Genomic DNA, 22,836 nt, shown 5'->3' with positions numbered 1-22,836 from the left:
CAAGATTGGGAGGCATGCCTGTTAAAGGGGGCCAGGGGCAGGTGAGAAGGTGCAAAATATTCACACAAATTCACACCTGTAAATAATGATGGCGGATAGTCTCGCAAGTCTCACAGGGAGATGTTAAGAATGTCAAGTTTTAGAAACGGTTATACTTTAAACTGTCTTTTTAATTCCAAGATAAAATAGACCTGGGGGTCTGTAGAATAGGGAATGAACATTTCTATGTGGAAAAAATGTCCATACCCTTCATTTTGCCATGGAGACGTGCTTTGAGAGAATAGGCCACTGAAAGCCATCGTCGGATTGGGTCTCAGGTTTTCCCAAAATATGACTGAATTTCACAGACATGCCAATCTGTAGGAATCGGAGAGAGCGAGTGAGAGAAAGGAGATAAGAGGCAGCAAATCTCTACTCGCTCCACAGAATGCAGGCGGAAGCTCGCACTCAGATTGAAAAGACTATTTGTGAGCTTTAAATGAGATTGGCAGATTTTTCCAGCTTTAGCGAGAGGGAAGAATCTCCCATTCGTTCTTCACCATGTGAGCCAATTGTGGGATTAGGTGTTACCCACTGGGGATCGGAAAAGGAGGCAAACTTGCGGCAGTTAAGAATCACTTTGGACTCGTTCCTGGAGAATTCCACATAAGGAACAGAGCAAAGTATAACTATGGTGGTTGATGGTTGATGGCTGGGAGGGTGGGGGGGGGGGTTGACAAAAAGAGAGGTTTTCAGGTATTTTAGAAATTAATGAGAAATCTTCCTGTAGCTTAGGGCGTTTGTTGCCTGCTGAAACAGTCAATGTTGCTTTCAGTTTGATTATTGCAGTTTGATTATTGTCATGTGATCCTTTCAGTCAGTCACTGGATGTTCACATTTATTTTTAACACATTATTGATCTCCACGGAGATAGTAATAAAGTGCACAAGAAATAGGAACAGAGCACGCAGCCCTTCAAGGCAGCTCTGTTATTCAAGAAGCCCTCAATTTCACATTGCTGCCCGATTTCTGTGCATCGAATAAAGCTCTCCATCCCTCGGTCTTGAATATATTCAATGACGGAGCATCCACAGCTCTCTGGGGTAGAGAATTACAAAGATTCACAACCATCAGAGTGAAAAATACTTCCCATCTTGGTTCCAACTGGTCTACAGTCCTCGCAACCCGCCATTCCTTTACTTTCTTCTAGCGCACTTTTCCAAGCGGAAAGAAACGGGTCTTGACAAGGTGAAGCAAGGGTAAGTGTTTTGACTGGAAGGAGGACACAGATTTAACGTAACTGGCTAAAGATCTGATGGAGATGTAGAGAAAGTTTTTTAACACATTAGATTATGGTAAACTGGAAGGCACTAGTTGCATGGATGGTGGAGGCAGGTGCCAAAATTAAATAAACACTTCTTCTAATAGAATCCCTGCAGTGCTGGAGGCGGCCATTTGGCCCATCGAGTCTGGACCAATCTTCTGAAAGAATACCCTACCTGGATCAACTCCCCCAACCCATCCCCATAACCCACCTAAACCTTTTGGACAATAATGGGCAGTTTACCATGCCCGTCCACCTAACCTGCACATCTTTAGACTGAGGGAGAGAGGGGGGGGGGGGGGGGGGGTGGCGGGTATCGGGTGGATACGTGGGTTTGAATAGGGTGATCATTGCTCGGCACAACATCGAGGGCCGAAGGGCCTGTTCTGTGCTGTACTGTTCTATGTTCTAAGTGTTCTTTGGCTCAGGGATTTGGGAGCTTACCGCAGAACAGAAGTAGCCACAGCCTGGACAGCAATGGTGCTTCACCATTCGAGCCCTGTGTACTTCACACAGGACCATTAGTGTTACTCGACTGGATGGTCTCATAGTCTCACATTTGCTGATGCTGTTACTGCAGCCACTCAACTAGGAAGAAAAACAAAAAAATAAACAGTAAATCCTGTCATTCCCTGTATTAAATAAACAATAAATCCAGTCATTCCCTGTTATTAATAAACAATAAATCCTGCTTTTCCCTGTGCTGTAACTTTTATATGGTTCTAATTTGTCAAGTCATAAAGAATAGCATTCCATTAGTCTTCCTAATTACTTGCTGTACCCGCATATCCATTTTTTGTAACTCATGCACTACAAAACCTAGATCACCCTGCACCGCCGAATTCTGCAGTTCTGCTCCGTTAAAGTAATATTCTGCTTTTTTTTATTCTTCCTGTCGGAGTGACCAACTTCACATTTTCCCCAATTATACTCCCATCTATCAGATTTTTGCCCATGCTTAACCCATCTTTTCCTGTCTGCAAACTCATTGTGACTTCTTCACAACATACTTTCCTTCCTATCTTTGTACCATCTGCAAATTTCGCTCCCCTCATCTAAGTCATTGACGTCTTGTAAAAAGTTGAGGGACTCCACCCTGCAAGTTAGATAAAGACCCATTTATGCATACTCTGTTTTCTGCAAGCGAGACAATTTTCTATCTATGTTAATATTTTAGCCCTGACCTTTTATTTTTCACAATAATCTTTGCTGTGACTCCTTATTGCCTTCTGGAAATCCAAGTACAGTACGTCCAAAGGCTCCCCTTTATCTACAGCACATGTTACTCCTTCAAAGAACTCTAATAAATTGGTCAGACATGATTTCCCTTTCACAAAACCATGCTGACTCTTCCTCATTTAAAAAAAATATGAATTTAGAGTGCCCAATTACTTTTTTCCACTTAAGGGGCAACTTAGCGTGACTAATTCACCTACCCTGCACATATTTCTGGGTTGTGGAGGTGAGACCCATGCATTCACAAGAGAGAATGTGCAAACTCCACGCAGAAAGTGACCCTGGATCGAACCCGGGTCCTCGGCGCCATGAGGCAGCAGTGCTAACCACTGCGCCACCGTGCTGCCTTGACTCTTCCTGATTACCTTCAGTTGTTCCAAGTGTCCAGTCATAACCTCTTAATGATTGATTCTAACACCTCACTCGTGACAGACATCAAGTTAACTGGCTGAGTTTCCCATTTACTGCCTCCCTCCCTCCCTTATAAATCAAAGGGCTATGATTGCCACATTGCAGTCAGGCGGAACCTTTCCAGAATCCAGAAAATTTTGAAAAAATTAACACACAACCCATCGAATACCTTATTGACTACCTCTTCTAATATCCTAGAATGAAGTCCATAAGGACCCAGAGATTGTCAGTCCGCATCTCCATCAGTTTGCTCTGTACATGCCAGATGGTGAAATTTGAATTCAATAAAAATCTGGAATTAAAAATCCAATGATGACCACAAAACCATTGTCGTCAAAACCCATCCAGTTCACTAATGTCTTTCAGTTAAGGAAATCTGCCATCCTTACCTGGTCTGGCCTACATGTGACTCCAGATCCACAGCAAAGTGGTTGATTCTTATCTGCCCTCTGAAATGGTCCAGCAAACCAGTTCAAGGGAAATTAGGGACGGGCAATCAATGATGGCGCAGCCTGCAATGCATCCCATGAATTAATAAAAAAATGTTCTTCCCTCCCTTCCACCTAATTTACAGTTATTGCTGGATTGTTTTTGTATCCTCTATTTGTTCATTTATTGCCCATCCCTGAGAGTCAACCACATTGCTGTCTGGAGATACATGTAGGCTAGACCAGGTAAGGATGACAGATATCCTTACCTAAAGGGCATTAGTGAACCCTCTGGGTTTTTACGACAATTGAAAATAGTTTCATGGTCATCATTGGACATTTTTTGAACTCCAGATTTTTAATGAAATCAAATTTCACCATTCTGCCCTGGTGGGTTGCACGGTGGCGCAGTGGCTAGCACTGCTACCTCACGGCACTGAGGACCCGAGTTCGATCCCAGCCCCAGGTTTATTGTCTGTGTGGAGTTTGCACGTTCTCCCCCTATCTGCGTGGGTCTCACCCCCACAACCCAAAGATGTGCAGAGTAGGTGGATTAGCCACGCAAAATTGGAAAACAAAAATTAATTGGGTACATTTAAGAAACAATTTTTTTCAAATATTCGTTCATGGGATGTGTGTGTCGCTGGCGGGTGCCAACATTTATTGCTCATCCCGGAGGACAGTTAAGAGGCAACGCATTGCTGTATGGGTCTGGAGTCACACATACGCCAGACTGGGTAAGGACGGCAGGTTTCCTCCCTATAGGACATTAGCAAAGCAGATGGGTTTTTAAAACAATCAAAAATGACTAACATGGTTATCATTGAACTTTTATTTCCAGATTTTTATTGAATTCAAATTTCACCATCAGCCCTGGTGGGATTCGAACACAGATCCCCAGAGCATTACCCTATGTCTCTGAATTATTAGTCCAGTGACAATGCCACAACACACTGCCTCCCCTTAACTGCCCATTGTCACTCTCCAGAGGGCTAACACTCACTTTACTCACTCTTTTCCTTTTTAAATACCTGTAGAAACATTTGCTATCCATTTTCACATTTCTAGCTAGCTTCCTCTCATGCTCTAATTTATTTCTCCTGATTAACCTTTTAGTTAAACTCTGCTGTTCTTTATATTCTGACCAATCATCTGGCCTGCCACTCATCTTTTGCGCAGTTATATGTTTTTCCCTAAAGTTTTGATGTTTTCCAGGACTTAGTTAGCTAACCGCGGATGATGGGTTCTTCCTTTAGAATTTTTCTTTACAGCTGGAATATACTTATTCTGAGTGTTCTGACGTATCGCCTTGAATGTCTTCCCTATTGATCTATCCGCTGCAGCTGGCTCAGCTTTCATGCCCACATAGTTGCCCTTATTTAAATTAAAAATATTAGGCTTAGACCCACTCTTCTTCATTTCAAACTCGATGCAAAATTCAGTCGTATTGTGGTCAACTTTATTCTTGGGTCATTAAATAATCCTGTCACACCGTACAATAACAAGTCTAATATAACCTGTTCTCTGGTTGGTTCCAGAATGTGCTGCTCCAAGAAACTATCCTGAAAGCATTGCATGAACCCTTGAGCCTGCTCCCCCATTGAATAATGTCATGGCCTATCGGACTGTAACCTCAGCTCCACATTCCAGCCTACCCCCTATCATTTTTCACCCCCTTGTTTGTCAAGAAGCTATCTACCTCTGCCTTAAAAAATATTTAAAGACTCTGTTTCCACCACATTGTAAGGAAGGGAGTTCCAAAGGCTCATGGCCATCTGACAGAACAAAATTCCTCATCTCTGACTGAAACGGGCAATCCCTTCTTATTGAACAATAACTGCAGTTCTAGGTTCTCCCACAAGAGTGCGGGAAAAGCTCAGCCGGCCTGGCAGCATCTGTACAGAGGGAAAGAGAGTTCATGGTTCATGTCCAGTACAACCTTTCCCCTAATAGGACCCCCCCCCCCCCCCCCCCCCCCCCCCACCCCCCGTCTACCGACTCTACCCACTTACTAGTTAAATACTAATGGAAGGTGAGGCAGGTTCAGCCCAAGGCGATGGGAAGGTTAAGCTTTCTTGTCCCATTCCACACAGCGGGTAGGGCCACCTGTGCCAGCGAAGCCCGTCACTCTTACCTGTCCGTCTGTGCTTTCCGTCGCCATGCACTTGTTGTTGGAGAGCTCGGTAATACGGTCAATCTTTGGCGCCTCCATTCGACAGCTGCACAGCGGCAGCTCCTCAAACTTATCCGTCTCCATGGAGCTGGCATCATTGGATATTCCTGGAGGAGGGAGACAGAGAGTTTAACCTCCTCCCACTAAAGGAATATAAATAATAACATGGAGAGAAAATACATCCGCAATTTATTCAGGGGCGACAGAGGGTGGGGGGGGGGGAGAAAGCGATGGGTCAACTGGGGCAGTGGGGTCAGAGGGTTCAGACGGGGGGACAGAGGGGTCATAAGTCGAGCAGAGGGGTCAATACACTCTCCACCCCCACCGTCAATGCACCCTAAAGATCAACAAGCTTCCACTGAAGTAAAGCGAAGGTAGATGGGTTGTGAATGGGGCACCTACCTGTAGGCTGCGGGGAAAGGCTACTCTCATTGGGAAGCTCCAGAGACCCCAGGGGGACCTCAGTGTACTCGCTTTGCACCTGGTTCCCTCCTCCTGCTGAAGAATTCATCACTGCCCAAGCGCAAAAGAAACAAGAGGACACAGTCTTTAGATCAAGGCCCAGTCTTCGTCATGGCTCCAACACAAAGAACTCAACTTTACTGCCCTGGTCAAACTTCAAGTTCCCAAACTTTTATTCATTCATGGGACCCGAGCATGAGCATTTATTTCCCACCTCTTGAGAAGGTTGTGACGAACCACCTCCTTGAATTTAATTGGCCATTTCAGAGGGTAGTTAAGAATCACACACAGGCCTGCTCTAAGGGTGACAGATTTCCCTCCCAATGGGATGCTAGTGAACAGATCTGTTTTTATGACGTCCCAGATTTAAAAAAAAGTTTAGAGTATGCAATTAATTTTTTCCAATTAAGGGGCAATTTAGCGTGGTCAATCCACCTACCAGCACATCTTTGGGTTGTGGGGGCGAAACCCATGCAAACACAGGGAGAATGTGCAAACTCTACACAGACAGTGACCCAGAGCCGGGATCGAACCTGGGACCTCGACGCTGTGAGGCTGCAACGCCGTGTTGCCCTCGTCCCAAATTTTTATTCATCCATCACCATTTCTATCCCAGAGTTAGTTCATGAACTGAATTTAAATTCCCCCAGCTGGCATGGTGAGATTTGTACTGCTTTTCCTGGATCACAGACCAGGTCTCTGGATGACTATAATAACAGCAACATAACCACTTGTCTCCCATTGCTCTACCGATCACCAATGTACTCCCACAATCCCCCTTCAAGCTTCAAGGGTTGGATTACGAGGACTGGTAAACAAGCGAAGGGCTTGCATTCCCTGGGAATATAGAGTTAAGGGGTCATCTCACTGACGCTTTTAAGATACTGATAGGACAGATGGGGAGAAACCATCAACTCGAGACCAGTTTGGAATAAGGGGAAATAACTATAATATCTGAGCCTGGCTGTTCACGAGTAAAATTCAGAAACACTGCTTCACAAAAGAAAAAGGAATGTCACAAGTATGGGATTCCCAACCCACCCACCCTCCATAGCCTTCAGCAGCCCTTCATCCCTGGGCCATTGCAGGACTCTCCTGGCTGCCTTCACTTTGGTGTTCGACCCGCACCATCTGGAAACCTTTGTCAATGTTAGAAGCGCAGGTCCCTTTAAAAGTAAAGCAGGTCTTGCTTCAGAGTGAACTGACAGTAGATGATGCTGATTGAAGCTTGTATTTAACCACTACAGGGGACAGCCTCCGGGAAACCCTCAGGGGATATTCTCTGCAACTCGGGGACATTAAAGATAAAAGCCACCGGGGGGCAGTACAGTCTCAAAAAAAGCAAACAATGTTCAGGAAACAATGGTCAGAATTCTCCGGCCGTTCGCTGGCAGTGGGAATACTCTGATGGTCGGCTTCAATGGGCATTCCCATTGACAGTGGCAATAGCAGTGAATCCCGCAGCCAGCGAACGGCACGTGGCCTCCAGCCGCCGAGACACACGCGGCTGGGAGGCCAGAGAATCCTACCCAATATTTCACTGGGTGAGACGATGGAAGCAGTCAGTCATCAACTGCTCATCAGATCTACAATATTTCAGGATGCAGTTTGAGGAACCATGTCAGGGCAAATGGCATCAAGATGGTCAGCACAAATGATGCAAGGGCAACAAACTTGAACTCAATTCAAATTAATTAATAAATCGGGCATTTCCCTGTTCTCAATTTTACTGTTGTAGAATTTTACTAGTCCCAGTAATAGTGACCATGGCAACAAACAACGATTGTAAAAACCCATCTGCTTCACTAATGTCCTTTAGTTTGCTGCCCTTTTTTAACCAGACACAAACCTGTTGAAGGGAGCGTCGGTAAATTGTCACGAGGTGAGGCTGAGGCAATGAGCAGAGCAGTGAAGCAATGCGCTTCTCCCTGATTCTCGCTTTTCTAACAGTTCCAGATTTATTGATTGATTCAAATTAGGGAAGGAAATCTGCCCTGCTCATCCAGTCTGGCCTGCATTTGACTCCAGACACACAGCAATGTGGTTGACTCTTAACTGTGCTCTGAAATGGCCACTCAGCTCAAGGGCAACGAGAGGCGGACAACAAACGCTGGCCTTGCCAGTCACGCACACATGCCATGAAAGAAAGCATATAAAGGGTCTTAAACTCCTGCACTGCAGACCACCTCTCCTGGAAAAACACTGCAGCCGGCCAGCTCACGTAGATCAAAGCACTGAAATTAGGTTCAGTAGGTTTCAAGGACCACTCGTGCCAAGCCCAACATTTGACGTGCCCAGAGTAAGGCCAGAGGTGGCACAGCTGCAGGAGTTACCCCAAACACCACCACCATGAACTGCTGATCCTGTGGCCATCCCTGAAGATCCTGCATCAGACTCCTCAATCGTGAGAGGACCCACAGAAGCGGATTAAAACATGTGCACCTAAGCAAGGAGTCTACCATGTTGAGAGAAGTAATGAAGGATGTGACGTTATGCTAAATGTAAAAGGTTCGGGAGAAACAGATGATTTTGGACCCATGTTCCCAAAGGTCTCCATTACTACACCTCATCTCACATCTGGATCTGATGCAGGAACATTGCTTACAATCAGACAACAACTCCATTCTTAAATGTCTATCCGAACGGTAGCAGATGAACTAGACCTTAAATTTTCTGCACTCCTAGGTTACTTCCACAGCACAGTCAGCACCTTAGCTAGATGCTGACAGTTATTCCAACTTCTAATCATTCTAACTCCTGCGTCATTGACATAAGAATAATTAAAAGTAGATATGTGGGTACAAAGCAAAGGAAATTGAAGTTAAGGAACAAGTGTCTGATTCGCTCTCTGAGGAGTGGCGTTTGAACTCAGCAAGGCTGATACTGAGTGAAGGAGCTGTCAGTAGCTTACACTGTCTGGGGATTGTGAGTTTTATCACGATCAAGGCAGCCCATTCTGGTTTCATTTCTAGGGACGTGGGCCTTGTTGGGAAGGTGCGCCTTGAGAAGGTGACGGTGAACCTTGACCTCCTACAGTCCCGAGTGAGGAAGGTGCACCAGGATGCCTTCAGGCAGGGAATGGCAAAATAATCGACATGTTTGATGGGGCCGTAAACTTCCATAATATGTTCCCTTCGAGATGGATTGCCAGGCTTTGCCAATGCAGAATAGAGACGATATCAACCCGATTGGACTACAGATCTCTTGTTAGAACAGCAAGACAAGGGAGAAGCTCATTACTTCACTGCGCTGCCCATAGCCTCAGCCTTGTGAACTCAGAGTCCCATCGCCCCGTGACGAATGAGAGACAACCCCCTCAAACAGGTTTGTGCCTGGTTAATGAATGAAGGCAGCAACGCCCTGATTCGTCACACAGTTATAAAGATTTTGATCACATCATGCTCGACCACAGTTAACAGTATGCTCTCCCTCTCTTTCTCTCTCTCTGGGTTACCTGACCCTCTAGGGTGCCAGACCGTCCAACAGCTGTCTGTCTAAAAGAGGAGGCGAACTGCAAAGCACAGAACACAGTCGTCATCCATACCTTCTTTGAGTTTTGTGAAATCGGTTCTTGTCTGTCCCACTGGAACTAACAGAAAGAGGAAATCAATGAAGATAATGGGCGAAGTAGTGAAGACCTGAAGCACAAACGACACCTGCGTGGTGTCTACAACACCAGGGCCGTGTGCAGTGCATGGAACGCCACTGCATGGCGACTAGCCAAGCAGACAGCGTGAAGCTGCTGCTCACTGGCTATAGGACCACACATGTCATTGTGAAGTAGTGTTGCAGGAGATGGGGAGGGTGGTATAGGTAGAGGCACAGCATGCTCCTTCACCTTCCCCCAGCATGCACCTATGCCAAGGGTGGGATGTACACAAAGTTGCTATTGCAGCTGGTTTCTGAATCAATGCTGGTACTAAGATGGGTCAAGCTACCCATCTTGACCACTTCTTTGTGATTCAGCGAGATTCACAACAGCACCAATGGTGGGTGGGCAGGGGGAATTACGAATTACACACTAGCTTTGCGAAATCAGCATATGATTGACAAGCATGCACTCCAAGAGCCTGGCAGAACACAGGAGTGAGACACTTCTTGTTTGCCATGCAGCTTCCAAGACATTTCACTTGAAAGTAACGTCAGCACAATTAGGTGCATCCATAAGATACTGAAATACCACTTGTTTAATCTGTTGCCCTACACTTCAATTACTCAACAGCTTGCTCAGCACCATTAATTCATTTGGACAGAGAGTTCAGATTGAACCTTTGAATCAACTGTTCAAGTACCAAGCTGCTCATCTCCATTGGACTATAGAACAGTGCAGTATAGAAGGGAGACCTCTCAGCCCCACTGTACCAGTGTTGGTTCTTTGGTGGAACGATTCAATTAGTCCTTCCCCAGAGTCGTCTAACTCAGCTGTCCAAATAGCCGTTTGGTCGTACAGAACCAGAGTATTGTTGCAAAAAATGTTTGAAAATTTGTTGGAAGCTTTCAATCTTATACGCATCAGGACATTTGCAGAATAAACTGCAAGGGAAATCGACAATTTTACACTGTATGAGAACTGAATGAGAAAATAGTGCAGAAAAATGGACTCCGATTATAGAGGTGTTTCCATGGAGAATGTACCAGTTGACTGCCTGGTGACTGATAGTTAACTGCTAAGCATGGTTTGAAATTTAAACTAGGCGGCTTGGCTCTGATCGGTCAATGCATTGTACTGAGGAATGAACCTGCAAATGGCTGTCACTTATTTTGTTTCACTGAAACAGACGCAATATGGGTACATGTTTTTTTCTGTCTGCAAAGGACAGGGCCCAGTGTATTAATATATGTAGCCTTTAGTACGCAAAAATGCACCACATTGAGAGGCCGTCTGAGAATCTTAAATTGGTTGTCAACACAATCCTTAGCACACCGAGGATCATCTGGCAAATGTTGTCCAATCGCAGAATGACATCTAATGTCGACACTGTGTTTTGAGTTTTGGAAGCACAGGCAGGTTGGGTACAGTCTGACTTTATCGGTTGTGAACAGCGGTGGGATACGCTGTTTGAAACGATCTGGCAGTCTTTGGCGGAGTATAGCTTATAGACCCAGCATCACACTGGTACTAAAATTCATATACCACGTTACTCATTTGTGCGACAGGCAGAACATCTTTCTGGCATGACAGCAGCATCCTTTTAGTGGTGAATCCCACTGGTGTTGCGACTGCATTGTAGCAGTGTGAAACACTCAAATTTTGGAGACATCTTACCTTTCCAGGCTAATCTGAGGTAGTAGACTGGGCATTTTCCAGGGCCTTGGGCCCTTTCATGAGTATGTGTGGAATCCAGCATAAAATGGTCTGGTCAGGGTATCCATTACCAAGCAGGATGCAGGGTATATAGGCAACGTTTGCTAAATAATCCTCAGTGTGCTAAGAATCATGCTGACAAACATTTTAAGATTGTCAGTCAGACATGCAGTGTGGTGCATGTGCATGTATTGGAAACATATGTTAATATATAGGGCCCTGTCCTTTGCAGACAGAAAGAGCACGTACCCACATTGCGTCTGTTTCAGCGAAACAAAATAAGTGACAGCGATTTGCTGGTTTATTCCTCAGGACAATGTCTTGACCAATCAGAGACAAGCGGCCTAATTTAAATTTCAAACAAAGCTGGTCAGTTATCTGTCAGTCACCAGCAACTGGAGCATTCTCTACAACATCACCTCTGCCAATAAGAGTCCACTTGCTAGCCAATCAGCATTCTCTTCTCATACAGTATAAATTGTTTCCCGACAGTATATTCTTGTAACTGTCCCGACAAGTACAAAATAAAAAGCTTCGACAAAAGCCATACAAACGTTACAGCGCCTAAAGAGACCATTTAGTCGATCGTGTCTGCACCAGCCAAAAAAAAGATAGAAAATATACTAGCTGTACATTCTAATCCCATTTTCCAGCATCTTGCATACAGCCTTGCTGGTTACAGCTCTTCAGATGCAGACCCAGGTGCCTGTTAAATGAGTTGAGCATTTCAGTCACAAACACCAACTTAGGGGGTGAATTGCAAATGCGCATCACCCTCTGGGGTGATTACATCCTTCCTTTCGCAATTCCATAATCTTGTGCAAAAAAGGAAAGCAATCCATATGCTTTCTTGGCTACATTGTCCACCTGTCCTGCCACCTTCAAGGACCTGTGGACATGCACTCCAAGGTCACTCGCTTCCTCAACCCCTCTCAATATCTTCTCATTTATTGAGTATTCCCCTGCTTTGTTTGCCCTCCCCAAATGTAGTTTGTCACACTTTTCCAGACTGAATCTCACTGGCCACTTCTCTGTCCAGTCAACCAAACCATTGCTATCATTCTGGAGTTGACAGCTATCCTCTTCACTATCAACTACATGGCCCATTTCTGTGTCATCCATAACGTTTCCAATTATGCCACCCACATTTAAGTCTAAATCATGAATATATTCATGAAACACCATATATATTCATGAGCCCTGTGAAACACCACTGCTTTCTCGTTGCTAAGGATGTGGAAGCATTGGAAAGGGTACAGAGGAGATTTACAAGAATGTTGCCTGGTATGGAGGGAAGATCTTACGAGGAAAGGCTGAAGGACTTGAGGCTGTTTTCGTTAGAGAGACGAAGGTTAAGAGGTGGCTTAATTGAGGCATACAAGATGATCAGAGGATTAGATAGGGTGGACATCAAGAGCTTTTTTCCTCGGAAGGTGATGTCCAGCACGAGGGGACATAGCTTTAAATTGAGGGGAGATAGATATAGGACAGACATCAGAGGTACGTTCGTTACTCAGAGAGTAGTATGGGAGTGGAATGCCCTGCCTGCAACAGTAGTGGACTCGCCAACACTAAACGCATTCAAATGGTCATTGGATAGGCATATGGACGATAAGGGAATAGTGTAGAGGGACTTTCGAAGGGTTTCACAGGACGGTGCAACATCGTGGGCCGAAGGGCCTGTACTGCGCTGTAATGTTCTATGTTCTAAAACATCCATCGACCATTATCCTTTGTTTCTCGTCACGGAGACAATTTTGGGTCCAACCTTCCACGTTTCCCTGTATCTCATGAGACCTCACTTTTCTGACCAGTCTGCCATGTAGGACCTTGTCAAAAGCCTTATTGAAATCCACGTAGGCAACAACCACAGCCCTACCCTCATCAATCCTCCTTGATACTTCCTCAAAAAATTCTATTAGGTTAATAGGACACCACCTTCCCCTAACAAAACAATGCTATCTCTGATCCATCAGTGCTTTTCTAAGTAATAGTTTATCTGGTCTCCCAGAATTGTTTCCAAAAATCTAGCCTTTTATGATATTCATAAGCTTTCTTTTTCTGCTTTATCTTGGTCCGTCGGCTTCTGGAGCCCGAAGGAACTCTCGATTTGGCATTACCACCCTCTGTCTTTGTGGGAACGTGCCTACACTGTGTCCATAGAATCTCACCTTTGAATGCCTCCCACTGCTTTGACACAGTTTTTCCTTCCAATAGCTGTATCACTCCACTCTTGTCAGCTCGCCTCTCAGCTTTGTAAAACTTGCCTTCCCCCAATTTACTCCTGTTCTACCATTGTCCAATTTCCACAGTGATGCCAAATCCAAACTATATTATGGTCACTATATCCAAAATGGTCTCTCCCGTTGCTACTTCATCCACTTGCCCAGCTTCATTACCATAGACTAAATCTAGAATTGCATCCCCCCTCGTTGGGATTGGTACATGGTGGCTAAAAAAAGTTCTCTTGGATGCAGTTCAACAATTTTTTGCCCGATGTGCTCTTCACACCAACTGATGTTAGGGTAGTTGAGGTCCCCGACGATTACCGCCCTATTATTTTTGCACTCATAAATCTGTCTACAGATTTGCTCTTCTAACTCCCTTCCACTATTTATCAGCAAAACTCAAAGTTCTGCATTGTCAACAACTATTTGTGTACTTGAGACAGAGGCAAAACGAAGACCGGGTCTTGTAACTCTGTCACCACTTTGTCCTTTCTGAAAATCGCTGCTGCATCTGCTTCTATCAGCCTTTAAGGCAGTGCATTTAAGATTAGATTACAACAACTCGCAACATTAAAAAATAATCTTGTTTCCCCACCTTTGGTTTATTTGCCAATTCGAGGTTCCCCCCTCTGATTTGTTTCCGAACATCGGGTGCTAAATGGTCTGTTTCTGTGCTGTATGTTATGTGCAATGTGTGTAACAAGCTCGAGACTAAATGGTCTCTTCTTGTTCTCTATCTTCAGAGGGCGGTCGGAGAATATCAAAGGAAACAATTGTCCTGGAGTCTGTAGGGGTTATAAATTAATCCTTCATACTCTGCTGCAAACTCAGTGGGAGAATTCACATGGGCCTTCTTTGAACTCCCTTTCTAAACTTTTTTTTTCCACATGATGTGGCATGACTGACAAGGCCAGCATTTGCTGCCTCTCCCTAATTATCATAGGACCATAGAATCCCTACAGTGCAGGAGACGGCCATTCGCCCCATCAAGTCTGCACGGAGCCTCTGAAAGCTCACTCCCCCGCCTTAACTCAGTAAGCCATAAGCCCACCTAACCTGCACATCTTTGGACTGTGGAAGGAAGCCGGAGCACCCGGAGGAATCTCACGCAGACACGGGGAGAATGTGCTAATTCACAGAGTCGCCCAAAACCAGAATCAAACCTGGATCCTTGGAGCTGTGAGGCAGCAGTGCTAACCACTGTGCCATCACCGTGTTGCCCACTGCACTCAAACTGAGTGGCATTGCTTGGCAGAGGGCATTTACGAGTCAATCACATTGCTCGTGGGTCTGGAGTCATATGTAGACCAGGTCAGGTACGGATTGCAGATCTCTTTCCCTAAAGCACACCAGTGAACCAGATGGGTTTTTGCAACAATGGCAGTTTTAATTTCAGGTTTATTAATTGAATTTAAATTCCACCGTCTCCCTCAAGGTTATGTAAGTTTGGAGAGAGGGGAAAGGCCGACTGACTCAGAGTTTAAGAATCATCCAATGGGGCAACATTTTCACTTTCTGATTGGTCACGGACAATCAGGTTGGCGCGGGTGGAGGTCATGTGATGAAACCTCAGGAATGCGGCCAACTAGAATTGGCGACTGCTGAACGCGTCGGGTGGGATAATACATGGATGGAAGACAGGAGGGTGTAAATGGTGGGGCTAGGAGCTTCCCAGGGCCTGTTACCCAATCACCACCCTTCCCACTGCGCTGACGACCTCCTACCTGCCCCTTTACCCTGCTTCATGCGATCCTTTCTTCTGCGTTTTCGGGTGGGTTTCACCCACGGGCTCTCACTCTTCCACTTCTTCTTCCCTTTCCTTTTTAGACTCGAGGTGGAGCTCTGCGGGATCAGATAGTGGGGTGGTCAGTGACTCTTAAAAGTTACCGATGAAATCCAGCAAGGCAATGGCGGGGCAAACACACTTTGAGCTACTGTCAGCCCCACATCAATGGATTATAACACAAATACATGGCACAATCCCTACAGCTCTTTTCAGTGATAACTGTATCATCAGTAACAAACTTGTATTTATATATGACCTTTAATGCAGCAATATGTCCCAAGGTGTTTCACAGGAGCATTATCAAACAAAATCTGATGCTGAGTCACTTTAGGACAAAAGAGGGCAGCTGCCCACAATGTCAGTCAAAGAGATGGGCTCTAAACAATTTCTTGAAAGCCGAGTCGGAGAGGGTTAGGGAAGACTTTCCAGAACTTAGGCCCCAGACAGATGAATAGTGCGGTGATTAAAATCGAGGCCAACACTGGAGGAGTGCAGATATCTTCGGAGGGCTGTGGGGATAAAGATTTAGAGAGATGGGGCAGGAGGCAAGGCCATGGAAGGATGTGAAATCAAGGTGGAGGATTTTAAAACAGAGACACTGCTGGACCAGCAGCCAATGCCAGCTCAGCGAGGACAGTAACTTGTGCGAGCTTAGGATGCAGCGAGCAGAGTTTTAGATGAGGTGAAGAGCGTGGGAGAGCATTGGAATAACTAACAGCGACAAAGGCAGACAGTCAGCAAGTAGTCTGGCACTTTCTCACATGGGAGGGGAGGAGGCCCTGATAGGCCTCTCCTGCATCTCCCAGCAGGCGGCCGGAGAGCAGAGGACTCAAACAGATTCCCTGTCCGTCCTGTCAACCAGTAGAAAGAAAGACCTGCAGATCCTGAAGCATCTTCCGCTGCCATGGGATGTCCTAAAGCGCTACCCAGTCAGCCAAGCCTGTCTTGAAGCGCAGTCGCTGTTGTAATGTAAGGGGACGCAGCAGCCAATTCGTGCACAGCGAGATCCTACAGGGGACGCGAGATAAATGACTGGGAGTGCCGTCCAATGCAGTAGGATGTCGGAAATGGACGGAGAACAAAATGCGCCGTCGCCTTAATGTCAGAGAACCCAGAGGTGATGAACGCAACGGGATCCTCACGAGCTCTGCATGACAAGCTTGTGAAGCTGGGATGAATCTCGGAATCTTTTTAAAAACGGCCTTTTACAGGCGGCCTCAGTTCAAGACTAGATAAGGAACTGATATACCCACCTCCATAACACTGGGTCTGCATTCCAGCGAGCAAGCAACCCAGAAACTGGGAGCCGACCGTATCGACAGGCAGGACGCCTGGTTGTTAAAATCCCAGAAAACTAGGAAAGTGTCTTTTCTGAGGAGCAGCAGCCACCCTGGCAGTGAAATTTAACGGCACAAATCTTTTGCAAGTCCTGTGGCTTGCTGCCCACCATTGTCCATTTTCTGTCACTGTGACCTTGCGGTTCTCAAATGCTTTAACGAGGAAAGGAGTGCGATAGAAACTTGCAAAGCCAAGATGCGCACGAGAGTTCACAAGTATGTCTCTGTGTGCGCACACAGACAGACACACACACACACCCTGCTCACAGGTTTAAGACTTAGAATCATAGAATCCCTACAGAGCAGAGTGAGGCGTTTTGGCTCACTGGACCTCTGAAAAGAGCACCCTACTGAGGCCTACTCCCACGCCCTATCCCCGTAACCACACCTAACCTTTGGACACTAAGGGCAATTTAGCACGGACAATCCGCCTAACCTGCACATCTTTGAGGGAGGAAACCGGAGCATCCGGAGGAAACCCGCGCAGTCATGGGGAAAACGTGCAGACTCGGCACAGTCACACAAGGTTGAAACTCTCTTTTTAAAAGAAATCTTGAACGGGTTTAGCACAGAAAAGTCACACATCAATTAGATGCATGCTCGCTCTCGAGAGCAACAGTACCGTCATACAATTTGCGGGGTTGTTGTGATGATTTGGAAAATGTCCCAATCCCCCACACTGCCTCAGGCAATCAAAACCAGACCAGGAGAGAATGTGGACCAAGTGTTCTTGATAAAGCCTCTTGTCTTTTTTATATGATGCCATCACTGTGCCAAGTTGAGAGTACTACCAACACACTCACGGAACTTCGAGAGACTGCGCAGGCAGGACTGCAATGTGAACATACCCTATCGGAGATGTTTCCAGAACCTTCTAGTTCCTCCTCGTCGTCCTCCACGTCACTCAGTCGATCCTCGGCTCCATCGCCCTCCGTCTGGAAGAGGAAACATTCCCGGGTCTTTTCAGTTAACTTGTGTCATCGACAAGAGAGTTGAAACATGAACCACATAGCTGCAGGCAGCTCCTCTCCAAGCCAGTGATCACAGTGGGTGTAACCTTATACAAACAGCCAATAGGCTCAGTAAATATCTCGAGGGGGTGCCAGGTTCTATCTGTATGCCGAGTAAATAAAAATAGACTGCCTGCCCAGACAAAGACAATTTATTTCAGTGTCTGCCTCCCAACTCAACCATGGGATCTCACATCCCCCCCGAGTGGGCAGACAGGACTTCAGTGTAACGTCTCATCTGAAAGATGGCATCTCCATCACTGCAGCACTCAGTACTGACCCTTTGACAGGTCAGCACTTCCTCAGCACTGGGCATCCGACAGTGCAGCCCTCCCTCAGTACTGACCCTTTAACATGGCAGCACATCCACAGCATTGACCCTCCAACAGTGCAGCACTCTCTCAGCACTGACTCTTCCGACAGTGCAGTACTCCCTCAACACTGACCCTCTGACAGTGCAGCTCTCCCTCAGTACTGACCCTCTGACAGTGCAGCACTCCCCCAGTACTGACTCTCTGACAGTGCAGCTCGCCCTCAACACTGACCCTCTGACAGTGCAGCTCTCCCTCAGTACTGACCCTCTGACAGTGCAGCGCTCCCTCAGTACTGACCCTCTGACAGCGCAGCACATCCTCAGCATTGACCACCCAACAGTGATGCCCTCCCTCAGCACTGATCCTCTAACAGTGCAGTGCTCCCTCAGTACTGACCCTCGAACGTGCAGCATCCCCTCAGTACTAATGCTGAAACAATGCAGCACTCCCTTAGTACTGGTCCTCTGATACAGTACTGACTCCCTAACAGTGCAGTGCCCTTCAGTTCTGACCCTCTAGTTCATGCCCCACTCCTTCAATCCTGGCCCTCTAACATTATGAAAAAAATTATGCCTTTATTTTGACCCTGACAGTGCAGCACTCAGTAAGTAATGAACTGCAATAATGTGATGCCCCCTCTGTATGGAGTCTGACATGGCAGCGCTTCCTCAGTACTCTGTACTGATTATCCAAATATTGCAACGCCTCTCAGAACTGAACATCCCACAGTGCTGCACTAACCTCTGACACTGAGGAGTCCCCGCAGTACTGACTTTCCAACAGTACAATACCCCCTCAATACTAAAACCTCCAACAGTGCAGCACTCTTTTAGTATCAAGCAGTGTTGCAATCCCTCAGTACTGATTCTCAAACAGTACTGACTGTCCGACAGTGCAGTGTATTTAGAGACAGACGTGTAGACAGGAGACAGGCATGACGGAGCTCACCTTGCTGGATTTGTCTGAATCTGCTCTCCCATCAACTGAATAGCTGTCATAGAAGAGACTGAAGTCATCGCCCACCTCTGTATCCCATTCGTCCAGCACTTCCATTGGCTCATTACCCTTCGCGTGCTCCGCCTCCTTCGAGAGGTCCAGGACTGGAACTGAACTGGCCACACTTGTGACTGCTTTCGCCTCATGTAGGTGGGCCCTGCTCACTGCACCACTCAAATTCTGGAAAGGGCATAAACAACATGATTTTCCCTCATGGTACATATTTGTCCCGTCAAAAGTTTAAAAATTGTGAATTGTTAGTGCACATTTCACAAAAACCCCAATCATGCCCCATTTTAATCTGAGAGCAACTTCCTTTTTGCTTTCAGAGTAAGTCAATCCTAGGAATCTTATTCACCGACAATTGCCACGGGCAATCGACCTCCACTTTGTACAACACAAGTTACATGCAGAACAAAGGGTCTTCTCAGTTTGATACCCAGCCACAGTGTCCAATACTTTTGTCACCTCTTTAAAACATTCAATCAGTTGTCTCATGCATGACCTACCCGTTACCCTGCCACAGACGTGCACCATTATCAGCACGGTAGCACAGTGGGTTGCACTGTTGCTTCACAGCGCCAGGGTCCCAAGTTCGATTCCGGGCTTGGGTCACTATCTGTGCAGAGTCTGCACGTTCTTCCCGTGTCTGTGTGGGTTTCCTCCGGGTGCTCTGGTTTCCTCCCACAAGTCCTGAAAGATGTGCTGTTTGGTGAATTGGACATTCTGAATTCTCCCTCTGTGTACCCAAACAGGCGCCGGAATGTGGTGACTAGGGACTTTTCACAGTAACTTCATTGCAGTGTTAATGTAAGCCTACTTGTGACAATGATAAAGATTATCATCCTTTTAGTCCAAATGATGACTTGTGTAACTATGCTTACTGTTACTGCTTTATTATTCCGTTATACTGGAGAGTGGATCCAGCAGCTGTAGGGAAACTGCTTCCTCTGACTTGGAATCCAGAACAAGTTTATTTTATTTGAATAAATTTAAAGTACACAATTAGTTTTTTCGAATTAAGGGGCAATTTAACATGGCCAATCCACCTGTCCTGCACATCTTTGTTGTGGGGATGAAACCCATGCAAACGCAGGAAGAATGTGCAAACTTCACACAGACAGTGACCCAGAGCCGGGATCAAACCTGGGACTACGGCGCCGTGAGCCAGCAATGGTAACCATTGCATCACCGCGCTGTCCTGCGATTTCATCTTTAATAATGGACTCTAAAATCTTACCAATAACCAAAGTCAGGCTTACTGGCCTATTATTTCCTGTCTTCGGCCTCCCTCCCTTCTTAAGGCAGTGTTACATTAACCACTTTCCAGTCCTCTGGGACTCTCCCTGTCTCCAGCGATTCCTGAAAGATAACCACCAATGGCTCCACAATCTCCTCAGCTATCTCCTTTAGAGCCCTGGGGTATAGTCCAGCCAGTCCAGGTGATTTATCCACCTTCAGACCTTTCAGTTTCCGCAGAACCTTCTCCTTAGTGATGGCCACTCGACTCACCTCTGCCCCCTAGATTCTCCTGCAGTCCTGTTAACCCACTGCTGTCTTCCACCGTGAAGGCTGATGCAAAGTAACTATTCAGTTCCTCTGTCATTTCTTTGTTCCCTATTGCTACTCCTTCAACCTCATTTTCCAATAGTCCAATGTCTATTCTTGCCTCGCTCTCTCTTCCCTTTTATATATTGAAAAAAGTATTCCTATCTCCTTGTATATTACTAGCTTGCTTACACTCACATTTCATTTTCTCCCCTTCCCCCCTTATAGCTTTTTTCGTTGTCCTCTGCTCACTTTTAAAGGCTTCCCAATCCTCTGGCTTTCCATGAATCCTCACCACTTTGTATGCTTTTTTGTTAATGCTGTCCTTGACATCCCTAGTCAGCCATGGATGCCTTGTCCTCCCCTGAGCATGTTTTCTCCTCCTTGGGATAAATTTCTGTTGTGCCTCCCGAATAACCCCCAAAATCACCTGCCATTGCTGTTCCACTATCTTCCCTGGTAGACTCCTTTTCCAATCAACTCTGGCCAGCTCCGAGGGGGATCCGAAGGGGAGGCAGAGAGCACAGAGTCTCACTCTATGCAGATGACTTGCTCCTCTACATCTCGGTCCCACAGAGCAGCATGGACGGAATCATTGCGCTCCTGAAAGAGTTTGGAGCCTTCTCGCGCTACAAACTCAACATGAGCTAAGCAAGATCTTCCCAGTACACCCGCAAGTCTGACGGAGGAAGTAAAAAAGGACCTGCAAAGATGGAACACACTCCCACTCTCCCTCGCGGAGAGAGTCCAGACGATCAAAATGAACGTACTGCCCAGGTTCCTCTTCCTGTTTAGATCCATTCCGATCTAATCACGGCGTTCGTATTGGGAGGTAAAAATGCTAGGATCCCAAAGAAGGTCCTGCAAAAAACAAAATCCAAGGGGGGCTAGCCCTCCCAAACCTACAATTCTACCACTGGGCGGCAACAGCCGAGCGAGTAAGGGGATGGATCCAGGAGCCAGAGGCCGAGTGGGTGCGCGTGGAGGGGGCCTCCTGCATGGGGACCTCCCTCCGGGCCCTCGCCACGGCAGCACTCCCATCCCCACCCAAAAAACACTCCAGCAGCCCAGTGGTGACAGCCACCCTCCAATCCTGGAACCAACTGCGGCAGCAATTTGGCCTGACCAAAATGTCGGACAAGGCTCCCATCTGCAACAACCATAGGTTCACACCAGCACTGACTGACGCCACCTTCAAAAGGTGAAGGCAGGACGGAGGGACACTGACAGTCAGGGACCTATACACGGATGGCAGGATCGCAACACTGGACGAACTGACAGAGAAATTTCGGCTAGCCAGGGGGAACGAGCTACGGTATCTGCAGCTCAAAAACTTCTTACGAAAGGAGACAAGGACGTACCCACAACCGCCACGACAGACACTACTGGAAGGCCTACTGGACGCAAGCATCCTAGATAAAGGGAGCTGTAGCGACATGTATGATCGACTGGTAGAAAGGGCCGACACCATACTGGACGCAACAAGAAAGAAATGGGAGGAGGACCTGGGGATCGAGATAGGGTGGGGACTCTGGAGCGAGGCACTGCATAGGGTCAACTCCATCGCCACGTGCGCAAGGCTCAGCCTGACGCAACTGAAAGTGGTACATAGAGCCCACTTAACAAGAACCCGGGGTTTCAGACCAGCCAGATCTATTCCTGGGGAGGAGGGCGGACGCCCTTGCCTTTGCCTCTCTGCCGTAGAATCCTGTTTGGCTGGCGGTCAGCAGCACCACCCAGAGCTGCAGACTGGCTGTCCGACCTCTCGGAATCTCTCCAAATGGAGAAAATCAAATTCGCCATCCAAGTGTCAGACAACAGCTTCCACAGAACATGGGAGCCATTCATGCAACTGTTCCGGGACCTGTTTGTGGCCAACGAACAAGAGGAAGAATAGCCGGGTGACCAAGAATCAGGGGGAAATGGTCGGGAGAAGGTAGCTGGGGCATGGAGTGGAGAGATGAACTGGGGGAGGGGGCTAAACCAGAGGAGGGAGGGGCGAACCACCCGGGGGGGGGGGGGGGGGGGGGGGGGGGGGACAGCTAACCCTGGGGAGAGGGAGGCGAACCGTGGTGGGGGGGGGGGGGGGGGGGGGCAGGGAAGCAGGAGCCGGAGGGAGGACACGGGATGCCAAAACGTGCATGACATCTCCAGGAGCGGGGAACGAGGAAACTGGAGATGGAGGACGGGAGGAGCAGCAGAAGCGGGGGCGAGCGTGGGACGGCAGCGAGACCCGTCCGGGAAGGGCGGGCGACAGCAGCACACAGCACAGCCAAATATCGCACGCTGTGATTTTCTC

At 47.0% G+C, this 22,836-nt stretch overlaps 1 protein-coding gene across 3 annotated transcripts in view; it reads right to left on the bottom strand.

Moving 5' to 3' along the window:
• Positions 1-22,836, bottom strand: part of LOC119975701 (histone-lysine N-methyltransferase EHMT2-like) — an 87,834-nt gene that overhangs the window by 36,108 nt on the left and 28,890 nt on the right. Inside the window, exons 11-16 of one of the 3 annotated variants that reach the window (XM_038815510.1) lie at positions 18,942-19,169; positions 17,518-17,604; positions 15,271-15,388; positions 5,954-6,064; positions 5,513-5,658; positions 1,748-1,891 (exon numbers count right to left, since the gene is read on the bottom strand). In XM_038815510.1, coding sequence (XP_038671438.1) covers positions 1,748-1,891; positions 5,513-5,658; positions 5,954-6,064; positions 15,271-15,388; positions 17,518-17,604; positions 18,942-19,169 — 834 coding nt within the window. The remainder of the gene's footprint in view (positions 1-1,747; positions 1,892-5,512; positions 5,659-5,953; positions 6,065-15,270; positions 15,389-17,517; positions 17,605-18,941; positions 19,170-22,836) is intronic. The other 2 variants (XM_038815511.1, XM_038815512.1) reach the window with 2 other exon arrangements.

The sequence above is a fragment of the Scyliorhinus canicula genome, chromosome 13, assembly GCF_902713615.1.
Source record: "Scyliorhinus canicula chromosome 13, sScyCan1.1, whole genome shotgun sequence".
NCBI lineage: Eukaryota > Metazoa > Chordata > Chondrichthyes > Carcharhiniformes > Scyliorhinidae > Scyliorhinus > Scyliorhinus canicula.
The sequence above is the reverse complement of the archived record's forward strand: the minus strand, read 5'-3'. Positions and strand labels throughout refer to the sequence as shown.